General features: G+C 34.1%; 3 protein-coding genes across 4 annotated transcripts; all 3 read right to left on the reverse strand.

Annotated features, from left to right (window-relative positions):
* Positions 1–1432: 1432 nt before the first annotated feature.
* On the reverse strand, positions 1433–7347 carry LOC130961709 (uncharacterized hydrolase YNR064C). 2 transcript variants are annotated; one of them, XM_057887695.1, is made up of 13 exons: positions 7086–7347; positions 6419–6473; positions 6229–6284; positions 5603–5703; positions 5095–5164; positions 4452–4521; positions 4281–4337; positions 4051–4118; positions 3843–3923; positions 3551–3628; positions 2996–3151; positions 2385–2537; positions 1433–1661 (listed from the first exon to the last, which is right to left on the reverse strand). In XM_057887695.1, exons 1-13 carry the CDS (start codon positions 7272–7274, stop codon positions 1578–1580), a joined length of 1218 nt encoding a protein of 405 aa, XP_057743678.1. In that variant the 5' UTR covers positions 7275–7347; the 3' UTR covers positions 1433–1577. The 2 variants fall into 2 exon arrangements, with proteins under 2 accessions (XP_057743678.1, XP_057743679.1); XM_057887696.1 differs by having other exon boundaries at positions 6419–6478; positions 7086–7322.
* Positions 7348–15160: 7813 nt separating this feature from the next.
* On the reverse strand, positions 15161–18205 carry LOC130961187 (uncharacterized). The gene has a single exon (XM_057886932.1). The coding sequence runs from the start codon at positions 18203–18205 to the stop codon at positions 15161–15163; it is 3045 nt and encodes a 1014-aa protein (XP_057742915.1).
* A 780-nt stretch (positions 18206–18985) lies between these two features.
* LOC130961188 (uncharacterized) lies at positions 18986–20272 on the reverse strand. Its single transcript, XM_057886933.1, has one exon. It carries the CDS (start codon positions 20270–20272, stop codon positions 18986–18988), a length of 1287 nt encoding a protein of 428 aa, XP_057742916.1.
* Positions 20273–25491: the final 5219 nt, after the last annotated feature.

Consider the following 25491-nt stretch of genomic DNA (forward strand, 5'->3'; position numbering starts at 1 on the left):
GAAATAAAAAATTTGGTTAATATTTATCAGCAGCATCAAGTGAAGCTCAATTAACACACAAATGAACAAAAATTATTTAATGATGGTAGTGGAGAAAATCAGAACTAATAAAGATATTTGCAAAATGTTAGTGTTATTGGTGATGAGATAACAAAAAAGAAAAAAAGAAAACGCAACATTAGAACAGAAGAACATGCATGCGCGAATTTGGAAGGAGGAGGAGGAGGAGGAGCGTAATTTAAAAAGTTTTTATAACAACTTAGTTAGATTTGATTAAGTATTTTACTCTGATGTAGAGTTTTATTGTATTCTAAAAGACCAAAAAACCAATTTGTTAAATATTTTTTTGTCAAAGACAAATTAAATTTGTCCAAAATATATTTATAACATTTAAAATTTTAATATATATATATATATATATATATATATATATATATATATATATAATGATATTTTTAATTGAGAAAAACTCAACAACTACCAGAATTTATTAGTTTTGGTTAGCACTTTTAATCATCAGTGTAATTAATTTAATTTAATAATCTAATAACATACTTTTAAATATTATTGGTTAAATATTGATAAAAAATAATAAATTCTATTGATCTTCTCACATTCTTGTTAGAGTATAATTAGGATCAATTAGCATTATTTAAAATTATTTAATAAAATTATAATATTTTATAATAAATATTCAAATATACTAAATAATGTTAATTGATTCTAATTATACTCTAGCACTTTATTTTTAATTTCCTGGTCACTAGTTGATAATATATATAATTTCTCTTTCATGTTTTTTCTTTCTCTCTTTTATTTTTGTCTTATCTTTTTTGGGGCAATCCAACTTGGTTTCAGGAAGAGAGAATAGGGTGGGTGCATGGGTGATTTAGGTTATGGGTATGGGGTATTATTATTAATGTCATTGTGTTATGTGACTTTTTAATTCCTCATATGATCTTAAGTCTTAACAACTTTATTTTGATCCAATAATCACATAAAATTATTCTTCTAACTTTTCATTCAGGACTAGTGAATTGTTCCGTGCACGGGTATGATAAATTTAATGAAAATTATTCATTATGAAAGTGTTTTTATATTAATAACATATATATGAATGTTCTATAATAAATTGGATTATTTAGTAACATTGATTATAATTTTAAGATTCTGATCTTTATCCTGTAATTTTAACTTTCGTTAATAGTTTTAAAATCCTTTAGCAAGTTAAAAAATGAAGCTATTGTTTAAAATTAAAAAAAAAAGACAATAAAAAAAATATATAATCAAGCTAATTTGGTGATGGTGTTGAAAAAGTTATTTTGGTATGGTAAAATAAATTAAAGAAGGACAATATTTATAATGTGAATAACCATTATGACTTGCACAAAAAAATCAATAATAATGAGAAATAACATAAAGATAATTATAGTGTAGAATTAAGATGATTGATTAAAAAAAATCATAATAGATACATTGCTAATAGATTGGCATTGAATTCAAAAGGTTTCATTAGAAGAATAGAGACAGTGAAACAATTTTTCTTTTTTCTTTTAATCAGAAATTTGGAAATATCCTCATATGTAGTCCCTTCTGCTTATTGTCTTATAAATAAGTTGTCCAAGTTCTTCACCACAATCTTCTTGCACATGATGCCCTGCCTGCAAAGTTGCAACAAAGTCAATCCTTGATTGCACCATTTCTGGACATAAAATGTGCTTAACAAACTATGATTCTTAAGCTAACACCTGTGTTATGAAAACATAACTGTTTTTCGAATAAGAAATTTGAAAAATACAACCAAAGATTCTCTAGATTTTTACGTAAACTCTAGAAAATCGCAAAAACTAATGTTAGGGAGACAATATCTAAAATTATTTTATTGTTGCAATATACAAAAGACAATATTATTATTCCAAAGATAATTGGTTAAAGAGATGAATTTTAAGAGCATATTATATAACAAAGGGTAAAGAATAATTTTTGTCCTAAAAGTTTGTTAAAAATTTTGAAATACTCTTAAATTTTATTTTGTTTCAATTTTGTCTTAGAAATTTTTTATTTGCATCAAATATACCTTTGACAGATAAGTTTTCAAAAAGCTTAGAGTCAATCCAGCAATAATGCATCCAACTATGTTCGACTTGCTTGTATTGAAGTTGTTTTTTGTGAAATTGTTACTGAATTTGTCCTAAATTTTTTGGAAAATTCGCCGCTAGGAGTATATTTGATGCAAAGAAAAAACTTTTGAGACAAAATTGTAACAAAATAAAATTTAGCAACCTTCAATGACAAAAAATTATTTGGAGACAATGCAACCTGAGATTTATGCTTTCTATAACAAGTTTCAGATTCAAAACTAAAATAGTATTTATTATTTTTACCTTTGGAACTTCAACAAGTGTATGATTGGAATCCTTACAGAAATTTTCCACTCCATCATAACTAAACCAACGGTCCCTTTGTCCCCAGCATATTGTTGTTTTCACTTTCCAACTTTGGTCTTTGAGTATTCTCTGCATATCCTCCACATACCGCTGAAGGAAAAGTGAAGCATACAAACCACCATCTTATCAGTTCAAAAGAACAATAATAATGAAATCAATCTAGCGTGTACATAAAAAATCAATTATCAATTAGCCACTGTATATAGAAATACGTGTTTGATATCTTATAAAAAAATTTTGTTATTCTGCTGTAACAAGATTATGATAGGTTTGATTTTTCTAGTAGTTGATTGTTTAGTTGCAGAAATGTGTGAATCAATATGTATAAATATACACAAATACATAATGGTTAATTTTTAGTGTACATAAAACCATTCTAAACAAATCTAAAGTGGATGACGAGGTTGTTATACCAACTTATCTACTTCCTAGAGTCTAATATCATCATATGTGATAAAAATTTGAGATTCATAAGAAACATGCAGATATTTGATGCACAAATTGAAATTTTGAACCGGAGGGAGTATAAAGAACTGTTCAATGTTCACCTTGAGGTCTTTCTTCATGGTCCTGCTAAGTGCATTTAGTGCAAAACCTGAGGAGCCAGATGTGAGATAGGGTCTTCTATAAACCATTGCATCTTCTTCTTTCATTTTATAGGGGCCACAGCTTGTTAGAGCTTTGTCACTGGCTCTTAATGGATCCTATTCACAATTGAAACATAGTATGTAGAACCCTTGGGACCAACCTAACTATAAATTTCATTACGCCGATTTCCGTAGAGGTTAGACGATTTTACATAGACATTGTTTTGTAAAATGTGATACTAACTTCCTCTGTAAACATGAAACTATGGAGATTATTGTAAGGGTATGTGTGTAATATCACCTTAACCTCGGAGGAGACTAGTGTAATCTACTCAGGTGCAATTAACTTCATGTGAAGTTGATAGCTGAAAGCCGTTAGATGACAATTTAGTCAAACATGTCAAATTATTTAACCACTCTCAGCTATTAACTTCACATGAAGTTAACTGTACCTGAGTTTCTACCATATGTTTTACTTGAGATTGAACAGGACATTATGAACATAAAACTATATACCTGTGAAAATATTTCACCTAGCAGAAAGTTGCTGAAAATGGATAATGTAGGAGGAAGCTTGGCATGTTGGGCTGTTAGCTTATAAAGTGAGAAGAGAAACTGAAGTTAGCAGTTGCTATGAAAAAGACTATCAAAATAAGAATATACTTTACATGCAGAACATGGTGTCCATGCTAAGGCACAGGCACTTATTCAGGGAGAAGCTCTCTTTATATTATTGATGATGTTATTAATACTTAATAGGATAAGTTTTGAAAGAAATATTCGATATTGACAAGTGAAATAAACGTACAGGTGGATTAAGGAGTATTAAGTTCTTGATCTTTTCCTGATTAGAGTTGGCATACTTAACTACAACTGGTGCAAAATATCCCTGAAAAGAAAAAAGAGAAAAAGAAAAAGAAGAAAGAGATTAGGGAGTTTCCTATCATTTGTCAAAGAATAAATATTTTTAGTTTAGCTGGTGGATCCAAGCTTCTTAAGATCATAGGCAAACATACTTGAACAACAAGTGAGACTTTAGTAACAGCAAGTTCATCGATAAGCGATTCCAGTGATGACACATATTCTGAAGAGAAGGCAAATACTAAGTCTAGTGGAGTAAATTTAATAAAACTTTATTTGTATAAAATTATACTGAAGTCTATACCACCTAGATTGTCATAGTGCATGATGTACCGATGTATCGAGATAAGAAATTAATATTACTTAGAAATTTGAAAGAAATTACCATCCAGTGTGTAGTCAAATCCATATCTTGGTTGAGGCTTATCAGAGAACCCAAATCCTGAAAGAGGAGACTAAACGGAATGAATTTCGATAGCACAGCATTGGTTATTTGTGAAATCAGTAAAATTTTCAAAATGTTATAAACTTATAAATAAAAACATTGTGATCTTACCTAACCAGTCAAAAGCTATGGCATGATAGTCCTTGGAGAGAACTGGAAGAACTTTGCGATATGAATATGCCTGCAGAAGCATAAATTTGCCAGATTTTCTTCCTGATCAGAATATAATAATAATAATAATAATATCTTATACTATCTTAAAAATAAAATCACAGAATCATTTAATCAACTTATTGATGAAGTAATCTTAGGAGTGGTCTTGTCTCTTCAATGTGTCAAATGTTGCACTATTACTTTATTCCAACTACTGGTTTCAAGAACCATTGAGTCAGTATGTTTTAACAAAGTTACAAAACAATATTACATCAACCTAAAGTTTCATTCTAGCTTTGTTCTACCTTTTTCCCTCATTCTCTGCCTTAATCCTATAATTTTAACAGATTATGAGAGTATGTCCTGTAAAAACACTGCTATCTTTTTCCCTAACATTCTGTCCACTATTCAATAGTACATAAAGAAAATTCAAAATGAACTCAAATCAGATCATTCATGATTGTGGATACAGGCTTGCGACGGATAAAATTACCTAATGAACAACAATGTGGATTTAGGATTATGAGAGCAACCATTAAAGTTTTGTACAGTAACATAATTTTGCAGATCAGTCTAGAAATTATTGACAAATAAAGCTGACCTGTGAAGGGAAACCATGGATTAGTATCACTGATGGATTATCTGCACTTCCAACTTCAACACAAAACCATCTATTGTATACATTTTGACAAAAATATGATTCAATCAGTTACCCTCAAAATAATACCATTCCACATTTTTTCTTGAAGCAAAGTTCAATAAATTCTAACAAGTCTTTTATCTATACTGTGGGATTGGTCAACATGGCAAATATTTTGTTCTCTTAACCAATGATCACGGGTGTCATAAAACCACTTACACCAATAATTTAAACCGTTAGATAGAGGCACATGAATGGTTATATATTTAACCATGGATTCAAGCCTTGGCAACGGAAAAAAAGTATTTTATAATATTTTAACCACTTTTGCCTACATGGCAGCACTTGGTCGGATATTCGTGTATATTAGAGATATAACCATTAATGTTGCCTTCTCGTATCAGCTTAAGCTTTTGAGATGAGTGGTTTTATGATAGTGTAAACTCTTCTACATCAAAGCTTCTTTTACCTGAAAAAATCGCTACTAGCTTGAGAACCAGCACCCATAGTGAGCCCGAAAATTGGATCTTTTGCCTTTTCGCCACTGCCAGAACTTGAATAGGCTTTAACCTGAGAGCATCAGAATACTGATAAGGCCACAACAAATGTGACTTGAAATTACAACAATATTGCATGCAACACAAGGAAATGAAATAAATCAAGTACTTAACTTTACAACCAATATTCCTTCTTTCAATAAGTGTATATTCTAAAGTAATGAGCACTATACTTCAACAATATTTTTCTAAAAGGCACAACATTGCTATAGAATATTATAAAAATGCCCAGTTAAGAGCCTATTTTAGAGATAACAGGAAAAGGAAAAATTAAGCAGCAGCAAGAACAAGAACAAAGCCTTCAATCTTTTTCCAATAGGTGGCATTCATTTCTAGATCAAACAATGATGCTGTATACATATTACATAGTCATTCATCCACCTCTACCCGAAAAACTCAAGCTTAGTATTTGACAACGAATGATTCATGACATGATATTAAAGACTATATAACTAACTAGCCTATAATCTAATTTATCTACCCCTATCATAAACTATGTGTCCATGTAAGGAATGGATGAAAAACAAATATTAGTTACCATTTTCCCTTGTTTAAACCACTCATCACTTGGACTTGGCTCATCTGAATATTTTCCTGTAAAAAACAAGAGACCACAAAAACTCACCAATAAACGTCTCAAATAGTTTCGTTGCATAAAACCCACATGCATGTGTGTGTGTTTTTCCAACACATGCATTGAAATTAAAACAAAAAAAATACAGAAGTACCTCCACTAAAAGAGAAGCCATCTCCAACAGATTCTGGAGCATCAAGGAGATAATCCTGCACTACAACCAAACCACACGATTGGGAAATCATTTTAATATCTGTGCACAAATTAATCATGAACTGATCACGAAGTTATTTACCAAAATATTCTTATTTGATGATAACTACTATAGTATAAAACATAAATGTCTCATTGAAATTTTTTTTTTGTTGCGCCCGGTATCTCCCAATCTAACAGATGAAGGACCGGATTGCTGCATGCATAAGGCTGAATCCGAACCCTGGCATTTGCTTAAGCGAACGAGAGAGCTAACTACTCAGCCAATCCAAGTTGGTTATAAATGTCTCATTGATGATTATGCTTTAACATTGACATTGCATGGAGAGTGGAGATTAAAGCAGAAAATGCTTACTAGTTATCAAATAAGTGTCCATATAATAATTATAACATTATTATTATATATTTTTTCTTTTGTCAATAATTTTACAACAGCAATTTTTTAACCTTTTATGATTCCTAACACATTTCAACCTAATTCAAAAGTGAACATTTATTTGAGAACATAAAGAGCAATAAATATCAGAATGAACAGATATATTGAACAAAGAAAATATGTTGTGAAGCTACTACAGATACCGCAAAAAGTTAAAAAGTAAGAACGTTACTTGGTCCGGAGTGCTGTCGTTTGAAGTGGAATTGAACTTGAGAAGAGGATTTCTTGAAGGGAATGGAACGAAGGAGAGAAAGCGTTTAGCAAGGAATGGTGAGGATGATGAAGAAGAGCAAGAAAGGTGTGAGTGGAAGCTAGAAAAGCCATGGAAGGTTGGGCTGGAATGAAGTGTTTGAATGATCATGGCGTCAAGTGAAGGAGTGGTTGGTGTTGGAGAGTGAAACAAAACAGCTTTAACGGAATGAATTAGGGACGGTTACTTTTTTTTTTTTTGGTTTTTGTTGAGTTCACTTCATAAGGGGATAGGGATTCTCTGGTTGTTATTCTCACTACTCTACACTTATTAATTATTATGGCCTTAATTATATAGGTTTTTTTTTCTTTCTTCTTTTTTTTTAAGCCAACATTACAATAATACAATTAACATATCATTAAATTTTATTTTTTATACTGTCATTTAATCATTAACTCAATTCTTTTATAGTGTATTTAGAAAATTTAAAAAAAATTCTAATTCTGTTAAAAAAATAATTCAATTCTATTTTTAATTTAAATCCATAATTTAAAATGATACATAACTTTAATAGAATTGAATTCTTATTGATTTTGTACTTGTTTGGGCATCATTATTTTGATAAAAAAGATCTTTTTTTATTTTTTAGCGTGTTTGGTAAATTTCTAGTAGTAAAAATAAAAACACTAGAAAAATAAAAAAAAATATCTTTTTTGAGAAGCTGTAATTTACATCTTTTTTTCTTAAAAAAATATATTTTTCATATAATAAATAAACAAAAAAGTACTTTTATATTGTTATACCCAAACATAATTGATAAATAAAAAGATCTTTTTACATGAGATACCCAAACATAAAATTACTTTTACTTTTTTATAAGATCTTTTAAAAAAGATAACTAAAAAAAATCTTTTCTTAGAAGCCCACCCAAACAAACTCTTTGATTTTTACTAATTTATCTTTAACTAAAAATTTTTTAGGTTTTCCAATTTTTAAAACTATAATCATGAAAATGGAATTAAAAATCAGATTAAAAATAATCTGATTTATAAATAGAGTAAATGTGGAAATTAGAATTTTCGTTAGAATTAAAATGATTAACTTTTATATTTCAAAACATGAAAAAAAATTCAATTCTTGAATGAATTCTAATTATTAACAACTAATTATTAACAAAAAAAATAATAAATCTTGATGGGACTCTCTTATTACAATACTTCCATGAAACATTTCTCTCTTGTCTCCAGGAATAATGCATGCTTGTGATTTTTTTTGGTAGGAAAGTAATTTAATTTTTTATGCAACTGCCATTTGAATAAATGATTGGTGTTGTACTATTATAATATAAAAGAGGTTGGTTTTTTAACTATATTATAGTAAGCTTAATTTGGATGAAAGACTAAAATTAAGGAGTGCTATATTATTATTTGTGTGATTGTGATCTAGTGGAGCATAAGAAGTAAAAAGAATCCTTTAAGTAAGTTTGCTCCTATGGTATTTGATCCGTCCGTTGGCTATAATTCGACTCAGGTAAAACTAAAACTATAAATCGGAATCAATCTGATTAAAATTAAATACACACATGCAGGAGTACGTAGAGAGTACGTGTTTTGCTCTCCTAACAAACTTATCTTATACAATCAAATAACTACGTGCCAACCCAAATGGCACAGAAATCTCTCCGCAAATCTCTCTAAACAAGCTCACTAAAGAGCAGTTATCACATAATTAGACCCACTAAATAACAACTCCACAATATCAGTACTACAACAATTCTATAAATACGTCCACCTCCAATCTTAGGTACACAACACTATTCATTCTGAGTCATTTGATATTCATCTTATACTCTTACTAACTTGAGCGTTGGAGTCTCTTTGCAGATCCCAACCTCCTCCGGTGTTCCTTGACGACCGAAGTATAGCTCGGCATATGTGCCCTTAGGACACACACGGAAAAAAGAGTTATATCTCGACACTAGAAGGAGTTATACCTCGGCTCAGATTACAAGACAGGAACATATGGCGCCCACCGTAGGGCCGAGTTTACTTAACCCCACTACTATTTTTTTCTACCGAATTATTTATCTTATTTTGCAGGAAGAGTAAAATAATCCACCTCCTCCTCCCACCGAGGCCAGGCCGAGCGCTGTGAACAAAAGTTTAGCGGATGACCAAATTATTAAACCAAAAACAAAAACAACCGAGGCAATGAGGAGGAACAAAGGAACAAAAAAAATTCTAGTAATGATAACACTATACCTCGGAAGCTAAAACGGCGATGATGGACACCCATGATAGACACCTAAAGCTCATCAGACGAGATACATACATTTTGTGACAATATTCTAACAAGTATAGGGAATATCTTTTTTTCAAAAGTGTATTTAAGCTAAGTTCATACGTCGAAACGCAGTTATGTGCTCTCTTTTTAAAATATCTTTACTTTTTTACTTTTAATTTTTTTTCTATTAATCTTCCTTGATCTATAAGCCATCCAGTACACGATCATATCAAAACGAAACTATACTCCAATTTTCGAACGCATAAGATACCAACCTATCTATTATATCCAATTATCCGTAATAACCGACCATAAAGATCGGACACTCAAGCTCAAGTACAACACACACGTCTTTGATGCAATCATTCAACTTCAAAATATCAATCCGAAAAATACCAATAAAAAAACAAACTCAGATTAGCAATGATCGTTACTTTGATACATAGGTGATGGACTCTTCTCTTTTATTTTTCTATTTTACAATATTTTATGCATGTTTACTTTCAACCCATTTTATTTATGTTACAAATCTTTATTATTCACTCAATATTCAATAATTAATTGCTTTGGGTAAGAAATTCGTCAATAAATTATTGTGGGCCGGAAAAATTCTCAAGGACAATTGATCACTACATTCTCGGATCATACAATCGACGAACTTTTCGGTTCGCGTCAATCAAATACTATATGCCATCCATAAAAAATTGTTCTCAAATAGAAAAGTATCCCCCACATAATTATACTGATCAAACAACTCTTACCATTCAATTATTTTTGAATAACTGTCGACTAACGGGATAAGTTTGGGGGCTACCAATAGCCATAACTATCTCACTTTCTAATACTTTTTATTCATCTTTATTTATTTGTTTATCTATTTCATCTGTTACTACCAATTTTTTTTCTTTCATTTTTCTCTCTTTTCAATCTAACAAGTTGAGCTTGGGGCCTGCCATAATCACAATTTCGATTTATAGGTCGGAAGCTCAACCTGTTTAAATTCGGCTCAGGTAAAACTAAAACTATAAATCGGAATCAATCTGGTTAAAACTAAATACACACATGCAGGAGTACATGGAGAGTACGTGTTTTGCTCTCCTAACAAACTTATCTTATACAATCAAATAACTACGTGCCAACCCAAATGGCACAGGAATCTCTCCGCAAATCTCTCTAAACAAGCTCACTAAAGATTAGTTATCACATAATTAGACCCACTAAATAACAGCTCCACAATATCAGTACTACAACAATTCTATAAATACGTCAACCTCCAATTTTAGGTACACAACACTATTCATTCTGAGTCATTTGATATTCATCTTATACTCATACTCTTACTAACTTGAGCGTTGGAGTCTCTTTGCAGGTTCCAACCTCCTCCGGTGTTCCTTGACGACCGAAGTATAGCTCGGCATATATGCCCTTAGGACAGAAAACTCCATACACACGGAAAAAAGAGTTATATCTCGGCACTAGAAGGAGTTATACCTCGGCTCAGATTACAAGACCGGAACAGTATTTTTGCGGCTATTTTTTAATTTAATATAATTTAGAACTCTCGGATATTTAAAAAATAATCTTGAGATCGTTTTATAACGTATAAATTATGTGAAAGCAATAGTATAAATATAAATTATTAAATTTTATGAAAAGATGGAGGAAGTTAATGGAGTGTCATTTTAATTTGATGGATATGCAAAATATATTTTTTTATCTGTAATAATTTTATTATTGGTGGTTACTTTAAAGATTTTCATGATATATGATCCAATGTTTTATGGAAGAAAATATTATTAAAAAATTTGATGGTGAAATTATTACTATTATGAAATTAGTGATTTAATTTTTATTAAACAAATTATAGACTAAAAAAAGATATTGTGATTTTTATTGATAATAAGAGTATAATAAAGTAGTTAAATGCTAAAGAAAATACGTTTTGGGAGCAATGGAACTTAAGAAATAAAACTCATAAAATAAAATATTTGATACAAAATATTGGGATAAAATACAAGAATACCGAAGATTTTAAGATAAGAAAAAGAAAGAGAAAATGTGGCAGTAACAAACAATAATTATTAGGTGAGATGAATCACATAAACATAAGTTATAAGTGCATGACAATGAAGGTGGGATAAATGAAGTGAATTAGCAAAATTAAAATAATATGAGTAATTAGTATGGTAAAATAATTTGAAAAAAATCAAAATAAGACAAACATAATATTTAAAATGCTTAACATAACAGACATGAAAAGATTTGTTAGTGTTTTATTATATAATATTACTTATTATTTATTTGTTTGAAAGTCTATTATGTTTTAGTTATTAATTTTTAGACAATTTTTAGTATGATGTATATTTTGTTTAATTTAAATTTAATCTTAATGACATTACTAAAAAAATAATTAAAAAACTAAATTTTCTTTTCTCAATTTGGAAACGATTTACAAAAATAAACTCAACTTAAATAGTTAAGTGAAGGATGGAAAAGTTTCAGTGACCATATTTTGAGAGATTATGAAGGTGAATCTGTGGTTTATTTTACTGTTAATTTTGGGTGTGCTATGCAATTGGCTAGAATTTTGAATATTTTTTTAGGATTAGATTTAATATTAAATTTAGAATTTATAAAAGTTGAAATTGAAGTTAATCTTCACCAAGAGTTCAGAAAAGCAAATATTTGTTCTATCAGATTTGTCTCTTTTAAATATAATTTAATTGGGAAATTATAATATACAGATCCCAAATTTTAAAGATTTACGGATTTTGGATGAGAAGAAGATAATGATAACACGTGTCCATGAGCCATGCAAGTGGTTGCAGCGTGAAATTGTGTGGAGAATGATTTGTGCCTAGAGCTGACTCAGCTGAACTTCCTACGTTGAGGCAGGAGAAGGCTCCGTTTGGTGTAATTTTTTTTTTTGGATAAGCTTTGTTCCGTCCAGAATACGCCTCCGAGATAAGGTCGGTGCGACGACAGATGTATAATTTGGAAGCGTTTTTCCGTGAACTTTTGACCTCGGCGGGGATCCTGCAAAAAAAGACTCTGACGCTCAAGTCAGTTACCAGAGTAACAAACTCACAAAAGAAAATAACGTTAAGAAAAGAGTGAGAAGCCAGAAGTAAATGAAGTCAGTGTTTTTCTTCTGTTTGGCGAGTTAAGTTCGTCTAATTAAATAGGCTGAGTCCCTCGAGTTATGCTCGGTGTGGTTGTTAATGGATTTTGATTTTGGAGTTATCTCATCCTAAGATCTCGGTCTCATTTTGAATTAATGGATTTATTCTCGGTTGCACAGTTGTTTGTTGTTGTTGGCCGATGATAATGGGGGATATTGCCGAGGATATCGGTAAGGTACACAGCCCCCAAGCTCGGCATGAGGAACATGTTGAGTTTTTCTATATCCTCAGCAATTTTGGATCTTGTTTTTGTGTGGATGTATTGCCTTGGTAGCCCCCAAGCTTAACGTGTTTCTCTTGCTGAGTTACTTTGGGCCTAGATGAATGGGCTTTGTGGGAAAAAAAAAATTTTTTTTGAAGGCGGGAAGTTTAGGAAGCGCCAGTTATGTTTAATGGGGAAGTGGGAGGGGTTACGTGGAGTAACGTGTCGAAGTAACTCCCTGTCCCCTTATCCGTTTGGCACCTGCGAGTTTGGCTTTTGAGTATCAACATGAGTAAGAAAGGTAGCTTCTTTTTCGTCTTTCATTTGTCTGTAGCGTTATTGTTTGCATTTTGTTGATATGGGTAAGAAGGGAGTTGAGGTTAATGAAAATGACCCTTACGGCTGGGTTGATAGTGATGTCAAGGCTCGAGCTTCAGTTTTTAATAGTTATGATATGTTGTCTCAGTTGAATAATGTGCGGTGGGTCAGGGGTGGGGATAGCTTGAGGGTTAGGTTCTTACCTTGCGAGAAGAGCGATAGGGTGTGTGGGAAGAGGGGTGATTGGGCGTATTTTTACATGTATACTTGTTTGTTGACGGAATTAGGTGTTCGTTTTCCCTTTACTGATTTTGAATGTGGTGTATTGTCATTACTCAATTGTGCTCCGACACAGCTTCACCCTAATTCGTGGGCATTTGTCCGTGCGTTTGAGTGTCTTATGGAGTATCTAGGGTGTTATCCGTCTCTCGGGGTCTTCTTTTCGCTATTTCAAGCGAAAGGTGTTTGGAAAGGAGGTTGGATGAACTTGAGTAGTCACCCTGGACGAGCTATCTTCAGCCTGTACAAGTCCTCCTTTAAGGACTTCAAAGAGTTTTTTGTGAAGGTGCAGGTATGTGAGGAGTGCTATCCGTTTTATCTGGATTCTATGATGGAGGAAAGGTTTCCGATTTACTGGTCCCCGGAGCCTCGGCAGGTATTAGAGTGTGAGGAGAGGGTGAAAAGTGAGGACTATGTTATTGGTTTCCTGATATCTGCTATGTCGTCTTCCGAGTTGTTGTCTATTCAATCTTTGCTGAGGCTTGAGGGGGATAGGGACGCGTTAGAAGAATATTTGGGTATGTCTTTTGTAGAAGTCAGCCATGTTTAGTGTATTCATCAGTTTATTTGATTTTGGTTTGGTTTATTTATGTCAGGTGAAAAGGCTTCAACCCTTACTACTGCAAATTTGAAAGCTTATGTTTCGAAGGCTAGAAAAAAGGAAAAGGAAGGTTCGTCGACAAATGTGGGGAAAGAGGGTGGAGGCTCTGTTGGTCAGGAAGTTCCCCTTAAGAGGAAGAGAGGTGGAGGAGCTGCAAGGGTGGTTGATCTGACTGGAGAAAAAAGGGATAATGCTGTGTTTACAGCGGAGGAGATTGAGGCTGCCTACCAGAGTCAACTTGTTCTGCATGGTTATAGGGATGGGCCGAGTAATTCAATATGGTCGGCCTCATTTCCCTTTATGGCGGTGGCTGATGAGTTCGCCCAGGTTGATGCTGATGTGAAGACAATCCATGATGCTGGGAAGATAGGAGTCGCACGTTATTTGCAGGTCTGACGCTATTTTGGTTTTATGTCGTCTGTTTTAGTTTATATGAGTATTGATTGATGAGGTCTATTATTGTAGGTCATGGGTGCTCGTTTGCTGTCCATTGGGCGGACCTCTGAATTAGATGCCATACTGGATGCAAATAATCTAGCTGCTGTGAAAAAGCTTAAGGATTCTTTGCAGGAGAGGGATTCGAGGATTGAGAAGCTAAGGGCTGAAGTAAAAAATGTGAAGAAGGCTTCTGAAGCTGAAGTTGTTAAACTGAAAGGTGATTTAGAAGCAAATGGTTCTGAGCTTGTGGATTTGAAGGCAAGAGTTGCCGAGCTTGAAGAGGAGGTTTTGGCTGCGTTTACTATGGGTTTTGACCGGGGGGTTGCTCAAGTTGGCGTTGTCACCCCAGATGTTGATGTAAGTTTGTTGGACGTGACGAAAATTGTGAGTAATGGTCGTTTGATGGATGATGGTACCCTGCCTGAGAATCAGGGTGATAGTGAGTCAGTGGAGAAGGGAGCAGACTAGAAAACTGCCTTTGTAATTATCTTGTTGACTTTAGGTATTTCGCACCCGCTTAAGGGGTTTAATATTTTGATTGTAGATGTGCGCACATTTGTTTTGTTATTGATACTTTAAGCCTGGTGCTTATGATAATACTGACATTCTAATTTAGAAAATATTTGTTTGACTATTGGAGTACATGAATGATATGGGGTGGGGGACCTCATTAAAACCTCTCCAAGAAAAACCCTTGTTTTCGGGAAAAACCTTGTGAGTAGGAAAAAGAGTGCCTCCCCATGTCCATATCTTTTTATGAAAAATACGCTCGAAGAGATGACACATTCCATATTCCAGGGATGTCGTTCCCTTGTAGTGTTTGGAGTTTGTATGCTCCTTTGCCGAGCACTTTTGTTATTCTGTAAGGACCTTCCCATGTTGCGGCGAGCTTTCCGTGTGCGTGTGGTTTCCTTGCCTCCTCTGTTCGTCTTAGTACAAGGTCCTGTTCTGTGAAAGACCTGAGTTGGACCTTTTTATTATATTTCTTTCTTATGATGTTTTGCATCGCCTTGTGTCTTATTTCTGCCTTGTATCTGTCTTCTTCTATTGTATCTAGCTCGATTTCTCTGATCACATCGTTGTTTGTTGCCGAGGGGTCTGTTGTTCTTGCCGACGTTAGGGCGACTTCGACTGGAATCATTGCGTCAGCGCCGTAAACGAGTCGGTAAGGTGCTTCCTTGGTAGTTGTTTGTTTCGTTGTGTTGTAACTCCATAGTATTTCTGGTATCAGTTCTGCCCACTCTCCTTTGGCTTCGCCGAGTTTTTTCTTGAGAGCCATGAGGATTACCTTATTTGCTGCTTCGGCAAGTCCGTTTGTTTGGGGGTGTTCTACTGATGAGAAGTGATGCTTGATTTCGAAACCCTGCAAAAATCCTGCCAGGCTTTGGTCGGTAAATTGCCGACCATTGTCAGTTATAATGGCATGTGGTATACCGAAGCGACAAATGATGTTTTTCCAGAGAAAAGCTCGGACCTTGTCTGCCCCTATTTTGGCTAGAGGTGTGGCTTCTATCCACTTCGAAAAATAATCAATTACTACTAATAAATATTTTACCTGACCTGGAGCCTTGGGGAATGGGCCGAGGATATCAAGCCCCCATTTATGAAATGGCCAGCTAACCTCTGAGGTATGTAGGTTCTCGGCTGGGTTGTGAGTTAATGGTCCGTGCTTTTGGCAACTGTCGCATCTTTTTACCTTTTCGACGCAATCGGTCTTCATTGTAGGCCAATAATAGCCTGCTCTGGCGACTTTGGATGCCAGGCTGATCCCTCCAATGTGGTTGCCGCATACTCCTTCGTGGGTTTCGTCCATGGCGACCTTAGCTTCATTTGTGCCTAGACATCTCAGTAATGGTTGGGAGAAACCTCTTTTGTATAAATCGGTTCCGATCATGGTAAAAGATGCTGCTCGTCTTTTGAAGGCCCGTTCGTCTTTGATGGTTGTTGGTATGGTTCCGATTTCCAAATACTGTTTGTATGGTGTTCGCCAGTCTTGTTCCTGTGAGATGGAGAAGATTGTTTTGCCATAGCTCGGTTCTGTAAGGGTCAGCTGAGATATAACAGAATCATACATATTCTTCCTAGTTGTGGCTAGTTTTGATAAAGCATCTGCTCGGGTGTTTTGTTCCCGAGCTATGTGTGTGATTTGGATATAAGTGAAATGAGATATGAGTTCCTTTACTGATGTGTGATACTTTTCTAACAGCTGATCCTTTACCTGAAAGTTCCCGGTTACCTGTTGCACCACCAGTTGTGAGTCGCAATATATTTGTAGGTGCGTGATGTTTAGGGATTGTGCGAGTCGAAGGCCGGCGAGTAGGGCCTCGTATTCGGCTTGGTTGTTGCTTGTTTGAAATGAGAATTTGATTGACTGTTCTGCTTGGAGTTCCGATCTGTCTGTTAGGTATACTCCCGCCCCCGATCCTTCTGAGTTTGAGGCCCCATCTACATAGAGCTCCCACGTGTGGGCGTGGTCCTCTTGGTCTGTTAACTCGGCTACAAAATCTGCTAAGAATTGTGCTTTTAACGTTGTCCTCGGTTCATATGTTATGTCGAATTCTGATAATTCTATTGACCATTTGGTAAGTCTTCCTGAGACCTCGGGTCGGGTGAGAATTTGTCGCAAAGGTTGATTTGTTTTGACGATAACTTTATTGCTTTGGAAGTACTGTCTTAGTCTTCTTGCTGTGAGTATTAGTGCGTATGCTAGCTTCTCCATTTGTGGGTATCTAAGCTCGGCGTTTTGTAATGTTTTGCTGACGAAGTAGACTGGCTCCTGCTTCTCCCTGACCTCTGTGACGAGTACTGAGCTGATAGCTTTTGGGGATACTGATAAGTATAACAGTAGCGGCTTTTCGCGATTTGGCTTCTGTAAGATCGGTGGGGACGAGATTATGGCCTTCAATTTTTGAAAAGCAGTTTCACATTCCGTATCCCAGTTGAACTTTGCTTTTCTCTTCAGTATATTGAAGAAATGTTGGGAATGTGTTGATACACTTGGCAGGAATCGGGAGAGTGCGGCCAGCCTTCCATTTAGTCTTTGGACTTCCTTTAGTGTTCGGGGGGGTCTCATGTTAATGATTGCTTCACATTTCTCGGGGTTTGCCTCGATGCCTCTTGAAGTCAGCATGAAGCCTAAGAACTTTCCTCCCTTAACTCCGAAGGCGCACTTTTCCGGGTTTAGTCGCATGTTGTGTTTTCTTAGTTGACCGAGCACTTCTTCCAAGTCGGCATCATGGGTGCTTTCTTGTTCGGTTTTGACGACCATGTCATCAACGTACACTTCCAGGTTTCTCCCTATTTGTTTGCTGAACACTTTGTCCATGAGGCGTTGATAGGTAGCCCTTGCATTCTTAAGGCCAAAAGGCATAACAGTATAACAATAATTTCCTAGTTCGGTTATGAAAGCTGTCTTGTCTTTATCTTTCGGATGCATTAATATTTGATTGTAACTGGAATATGCGTCTAAAAAGCTTAAAGCGTTATATCCTGATGCATTATCTACCAATTTGTCTATGCATGGGAGGGGATAGGCATCTTTAGGGCATGCTTTGTTGAGGTTAGTGAAATCTACGCACATTCGCCACTTACCTGAGGCTTTTCTTACCATAACTACGTTGGATAGCCATGTAGTGAATCGGAGTTCTTCTATAAATCCTGCTCGGAGGAGCTTCTGGGTTTCCTCGAGGCACGCTGCGCGTTTTTCATCTCCCATGTTTCTTTTCTTTTGGCAAACAGGTCTTGCTTTCGGATCGATTTGCAGCTTGTGGCAGATAAGGCTCGGATCTATGCCGGGCATGTCTGCAGGTGTCCATGCGAAGAGGTCGGCATTTTGCTGGAGCAGTGTGGTGATCTTTTATTTTGTTCCTGGAAGGAGAGAAGAACTAATGTGAGTGTAATGGTTAACATTGTTATCTAATTGTACCTTTTCAAGTTCGTCTATTGGTGTTGGTTTGTCATGGAGATCTCCTCGTGGGTCGAGCTCGGCAAAGCCTGATATGTTAGCGACGTTGTATGTGCCTTGGATCGAACTGGGCGTTACTCGCATGTCTGCTTTGATCTTCAAGCTTTCATTGTAACATCTGCGAGCTTCGAGGTGGTCGGAGTGTATGGTGGCTATTTGATCCTCCTGTACCTGAAATTTGACACACAAATGCAGTGTAGAAACGATGGCGCCAAAAGAGTTTAGGAAAGGTCTGCCCAAAATAATATTGTATGGGCTAATGCAGTCGACCACAAGGAACTGCACATCCTTGGTTTTGCTCATGGGATGCTCGCCTAAGGTCGTCTTTAGCCAGATACTGCCAAGGATTGACACGCGCTCCCCTGAGAATCCTACCAGTTCTCCTGTAGAGGGTAGTAGGGATTGTTCGCTGAGTTTCATTTTCTTGAAAGTTGAGTAGAAAAGGACATCGGCACTACTGCCGGGGTCAAGGAGGGCTTTTTTTATGAGGAGGTCTCCTGCTTGGATAGAAATTATGACGGGGTCGTCTAGATTATCTGAGCGAGTTTGACAATCTGTTTGTTTGAAGCATATGCTCGGTATCCTTGGTTTGACCGTTGAAACCTCGGTCGTCCTCTAGAGCGTCAGCATATCCCTGTATCGTCGCTTTCGCGCCGAACCAGTGCTTCCTCCGCTTGCGAATCCCCCAGAGATGCAGTTGATGACCCCCCTTGTTGGTGGGGGTAGGGTCCTGGCTTTATCCGAAGTGTGCTGCGTTCGCTCCTGGCGTCGGTCATGAGGGTCGTCGGAGGTTCCCCTTGCTTTGTTGCTGATGTATTTGTCTAGGTGCCCTTGCCTTGCTAGTCTTTCAAGGAGGTCCTTTGCGATCACACATTCATCGGTTGTGTGGCCGAACTTCTGGTGAAAGGCGCAGTGCTTGGACTTGTCTACGTAGCGCTGGTCTTGATATGAGCCAGCTCTACTCGGTGGTTTTATCAACTTGTTATGTAATATTTCCTTAAGGATGTTTTCCCTTTTGGTATTGAATCTGGTATAGGAGTCGTATTTGGGCGTCAGCCTGAAGGGCTTCTTTGAATCCTTGGTGTTTGTCCTATCCTTGTCTCTTTTGTTCGGCTGCCGTTCACCCCTCCGAGTTTCTCGTAGTTCTTCTATTTCGATTTGCCCGGTCGCTTTTTCTCGAAACTCCTCCAGTGTTTTTGGCTTTGCAACCGCAATTGCTTCTTGAAATTTTCCCGGGCGCAGACCACTCTTTATGGCATGTAATTGAACTTCCGGGTTGAGGTCGGGAATCTCCATGGCTGCTGTTGTGAAGCGAGTCATATAGTCCTTCAAGCTCTCGTGCGGTCCTTGTTTGATGGTGCTGAGATAGTCTGAGTCTCTTACGTAAATCTTGGAGGCTGCGAACTGGTTGATGAAGAGTTTGGAGAAGTCGTCGAAACTTGTTATTGAACCTGCAGGCAAATTGGAAAACCACAACAGAGCAGCACCGTCTAAAAAGGTGGGAAAGGAACGACATAATATGGGATCGGAATCGCTATTGAGGAACATCATGGACTCAAATTTAGTCACATGAATCTTAGGATCTCCGATCCCTTTGTAAGGTACCAGTGTCATAGGGAGCATAAAGTTCTGAGGGATTTTGAAGCTCATGATCTCTTCAGAGAAGGGGTTAGCTCGCCTTCTCCCGATCTTTGGGGTCTTTTCCTCTGTTTTGGCGTTGGATTCTGACTGGTGTTCATTTTGCTGGTCAGTGTTCGCTTCTCTATCGACGTTTTTCCTTTCACCTTTGTTTTGCAAGGTTGCCAATAGTTCGGCCATTCGCTGATTTTCTGCCAGTAATGCCGCATTTGCAGCTACGAGGTCGGGACCTGCTTGCTGGTGGGTGCCCGATTGATCCGTCATGCTTCAGTTCCTGAAAAAAAATAAGGCAAAGCACAAGATATGTGTGGGTTATGATCTCAAGTGAAGAAAAAATCGGGCCCCACGGTGGGCGCCAATTGTTCCGTCCAGAATACGCCTCCGAGATATGGTCGGTGCGACGACAAATGTATAATTCGGAAGCATTTTCCCGTGAACCTTTGACCTCGGCGGGGATCCTGCAAAAAAGGACTCCGACGCTCAAGTCAGTTACCAGAGTAACAAACTCACAAAAGGAAATAACGTTAAGAAAAGAGTGAGAAGCCAGAAGTAAATGAAGTCAGTGTTTTTCTTCTGTTTGGCGAGTTAAGTTCGTCTAATTAAATAGGCTGAGTCCCTCGAGTTATGCTCAGTGTGGTTGTTAGTGGGATTTTGATTTTGGAGTTATCTCATCCTAAGATCTCGGTCTCATTTGAATTAATGGATTTATTCTCGGTTGCACAGTTGTTTGTTGTTGTTGGCCGATGATAATGGGGGATATTGCCGAGGATATCGGTAAGGTACAAGCTTCATATGCATAAGTGAACCAATGCAAGTCTTTGCAATGAATGGGTCACCAGACAAAAAAAATGATCAAATGATGTTATATGAAAAACATATAATTAAAGGATTTATGACCCAAATAGAAATATATATATATATATATATATATGATAAAAAATTATTAATTTAATATAATAAATGTGAGTTAAACAATATTTAATATGTGGTTGGGTACTGTTATATTAAAAATAGATGTATGACATAGCCAATTTTGCCAAAAAAATTATAATGAAAAATTATTTTAAAGGTTTACTTTAGATTTAGAATTTAGAGTGTAGAGTTTGAATTTTGGAAATTAGTGGTAGAATTGGGAGTTTAGGGTTTAGGAACAAAAATTAATTTAATATTTTTATGTATTATTTTTTGCATTATAGTATAAATTTGTCAGTGTCCGTCACCAATTTGCAATATAATTACTGAATGTAAAACCTTTATCAAGTGGGCAGTGTTACGGTGACTTATTTTTTTTTCTAAGTATTAATGTTAATTAAAAGAAGGAAAAAAAAGTGAGTTTGGTTAGTATGGATGTGGCTATGCTTCCGATGTAAAAATAAAATTGTTGATGCGTAGAATGTAAAATAAGAAAACAGTGGGTTTTCAGTGTATTTTAAGTGGAGGTGATGAAATAATGGTAGTTATGAAATAGTGGAAGAAGTAAAGACGAGACAAAATGAACATGAGATTCATGATTAACGCAAACGAGTTGTTAATTCGTTGTGGTGAAAGTAAAATGTCACATTAAACAGCAAATAGGAGAGCGTAAACACTCAACCATAAACTTGAGCCCAGAAACTTCAACCATGAGTCCTGAACTCCAAACAGAAAAAACCGAAAGAACGGAACTCGTATCCCTACTCCACAAAACACGATTCGTATACCCGTGAGAGACAAAATGATATATACAAATTCTTAGAAGACGAATCTCAATTGATTTGCTTATTTCTTTTGGGGACAGTACACGACAAGACTAATTCTGCTAGCTGAAACCCGCATGCGCAACCCGAAAATTCCTTACCACAAAAATGGTGAACCATCGGCGGGGAGCCCAAGAACCAAATTTTATGAACACCATATCCAAAATCGTAAATCCAGTTGATTTGTGTATCTCATTTGGTGAAATAACACCATAACACTGTATTAATACCAATAACAATATTAATTAGCTAAGACAAAGAATATTAATTAACTAAAATATAAATTTAATTTTAATTGATATAATTTAAAAAAAAATATGGCATATGCGTTTTTTAATTGATGGAAAAAAATTAGTAACTAATTCTATATAATATATATCAAAGAGAACTTTTTTTTTTGTATAATTCAAAAATAAAAAAAAAGTTATGTGACTTTCTTTAATTTATTTGTAAACTAATATTCTAAGAGAAATTTTTTAGAATTAGCAACTTTTAGTAGTTTTGGTCATTATTTAGCTAGCACAAATATTAAATTATTTTTAACAAATAAATTTTATTAATTTATGTATATAAATTCTGAAAAATATAGATATAAACTGTATTGATTTATGTGTATAAAATTTTAATAAATATAAATGTAAATGATATGTTTTTGTGTGTAAAACGTAAATATAATTATAAATTATTATTAGCTAAAAATAATAATATTTACTGGCAGCCATGTAGCATTGCTCATATTCTAATTTAACTTACCATTTCTCTATCCATAATTCTGTATCCTTTTTAATTATTTGCAAATTTATTTATTCATATATTTATATTATGTCATATATATATATATATATATATATATATATATATATATATATATAATGCTTAAAATTGTTAATAATAATACTAATAACATTTTATTTATTCAATTATGAAGTATATTTAAAAATTGGCATTATGTTTTCAATTATTTACATACTTATTTAACTATTTTTTTCTATTAATCTGCTAAATACTTTTAAAGTCTAATAGTATTTATATATATTGGTACATGTATTAAAATGGCTAAAAATACAAACAAAGAAAAATTTTATAAGAAGAGTCTAATTATACAATGTTTATATACAAATGATCCTTGGGTGTGACTGTAGGAAAGTTCACTTGAATTTTTTTTTAATTTGCAATTAAGTGAAATAATTACATGAGCGAAAAAATTTAGAATAAAAAATTGGAGAGTTATGTATTTATAATATACATTGTCTTTGATTCTTAGATTAAAATGCACAATTCAACTCCTTTATAATATTTTTTAATCGTATGTAAATTAATTAAAAAAGTATTTTAATTTTTTTAAATTAAATTCGAAATTCTAATTTTTATTACAATTAAAAAACTTTAATCCTAAAAATAATTACTTTCAAAAATTAAATATGAAGATCATAAACTCACCTTTGAATCAATACTTTGTTATTGATTTTATTTAATTAATAAATACTACATACTAGCTAATATGTACAATTTAGATACTCTGACAATAATTAATACAAACAATTTAAAATGAGTTAAAGAGGAGGTTTTTTAAAAGCTATAAAAAAAGAGAGTATATATTTTATAAATAGAAGAGAGAAAAATATCATTTTAGTATTTCTTAAAAAAAATTTCTCTTAAATTTTACTGAACACATTTTTTTTTAAATTTCTTAAATTTAATAATATCTTAAAGTTAAATATTGGATTTTTTATGTGTAGTTCAGGGATAAAATTATTGAACTTGTATACCTAGTTAACTAGTGATCAAGCTTAATTTGAGAAGATTTAACACAATAATAATATCTAATATTTTTATATTTTTTAATAATTTAAATAATTGTTTAGGGTGAAAATTGTTGAAAAAATAACATGGTCTAACACTATTTTATAAAAAAATCATTTACAATGCACTGTTAACTACAAGCTTCAACCAAAATGTATGGACCACCTCTAATATTGATTTATATACTAAAGGAGCAAGTCAACCATTAAAAAATATAAACATAAATGATCATTAAAAAAAATAAGCCACTCTTTTCGCAATAAATATTTAATCAATAATTTTGTGCTGAATAAAATTATACATTCAACCATCACTCAAAAATTAAAACAGTAATTTATGTGCTTTCAAGCTCTAGATGTACATTCAACTACCACTCTTTTCTTTACGATAACATGCATCACACTGCTGTATACTGCAACCAACGGAACGCGTGACGTTCAGAACCCATCCGACTTCACGCCACCAAGCCAGCTCCATTGCTCCTTTTATGAGCTTCCGCCACCTCCTCTGAGCCAATTGCATAATGCAACATGGAGTCAATACGTATCAAAACATGAAATAAAATGATACAAAATCCATATATCTGTACGAACTTTAGTCTGTACACTAGTGCGACCCAATTTAATTATGGCGGTCATATTTACTTTACTCTTCCTCCTTGTATTTCTCGAGTTTCATGCTCATTTTATTGAGATAATATTTTAGTCCGCAATTGATAAAAAATATAAATTTAAAAAAATAATAATGTTATTTTTATTTTTAATAATATTATTTCATATATATTTTACTGTATATTTATATAAGTTTGTAAGAAAATACATTATTATAAGAAGAAGAATAATTCTTATTTTTTAAATGACTAATTTAGGTTAGTCAAGTAGTCAACTTATTCATTTGTTTAGGATTTAAATTGCATGTAATAATGCAAAATCTTAAATAGAATGGCTAAATACGATTTTGATTCTTAAGTTAGGAATTGAATTTTTTTTTGTTCCTAATTTTATTTTCCTTACAAAATTGTCCTAAGATTTAACTTAATTTTAAAATCGTCATTTGGACCAAAATATCATCTCCTTTCTTTTTCAAAATCAACTAGAAGCAAAAGCAGAAGCAGAATCAACAACAATAAAACAATAATCAGAATCAGAAGAACAACCACAACAATGAATAATAGAATCAGAATAACAACAAAAATAAAAACAGAAAGCAGAAGCAAACAATGAAACAACAACAACCAAAATCAGAAGAACAACAACAACAATGAATAATGGAATTAGAACAACAACAATCGGCAAGGAGGATTAGGAGACAAACGACGATCGAACGAGGAGGAGGAGCAGAAATGGAGAGCGGCGTGCAACGTCCAACCTTGCAAATCAGCTGACGTCGACGTCGAGCGAAGAAGAGGAGCAGCGGCAAAATTTGGCAATGAAATCCAATGGCAAAGACCGAACGATGAAGAGCAACGACGACGGATTCTCTTATCCCTCTTTTTCCTTCGAAACCCAACCTCCGCCAGCATGATTCATTTCTCCTTAACCCATTTTCTTTTATATATACTACGATCAAAATTCATAAAGTTTGTCGGAGCAAAATTCATAAAGTTCGTTGTAGCTCCGAAGAACTTCAAATTCTTAAGTTTTGCAACTGTTTCTATGCTTTTAATTTAGAAAAAATATATATTACAATTAAAAATTTTAATTTTAAAAAATTGTAATTTGGTTCAATTTGAGTGAAAAAAATTAAAAAATTAAATATTAGACAGACAACAAACATAACTTTTTTAACATAACCAACCACCATCATAATCATTATCATTATCTATACAAATATACAAAAATATACGAAAATACATTATATTTAAAAATTACTTTTTTTAATTGAATTTTATAACATTCACCGGAGTACAAACTTGTCCCAATAAAAAAATTGAATTTTAAAAAT

The sequence above is a fragment of the Arachis stenosperma genome, chromosome 2, assembly GCF_014773155.1.
Source record: "Arachis stenosperma cultivar V10309 chromosome 2, arast.V10309.gnm1.PFL2, whole genome shotgun sequence".
Taxonomy (NCBI): domain Eukaryota; kingdom Viridiplantae; phylum Streptophyta; class Magnoliopsida; order Fabales; family Fabaceae; genus Arachis; species Arachis stenosperma.

Bases quoted from the DNA above. Each gene is read 5' to 3' on its own strand.
- LOC130961709 (XM_057887695.1), bottom strand. From the start codon at position 7,274: ATGATCATTCAAACACTTCATTCCAGCCCAACCTTCCATGGCTTTTCT. The intron at 4,522-5,094 runs GTCAGCTTTATT...ATGCTTCTGCAG, and splicing joins TCCATGGTTTCCCTTCACAG to GCATATTCATATCGCAAAGT. The intron at 2,538-2,995 runs GTGAACATTGAA...CTTTTCCTTCAG, and splicing joins CCATGAAGAAAGACCTCAAG to CGGTATGTGGAGGATATGCA.
- LOC130961187 (XM_057886932.1), bottom strand. From the start codon at position 18,205: ATGCCCGGCATAGATCCGAGCCTTATCTGCCACAAGCTGCAAATCGAT.
- LOC130961188 (XM_057886933.1), bottom strand. From the start codon at position 20,272: ATGACGGATCAATCGGGCACCCACCAGCAAGCAGGTCCCGACCTCGTA.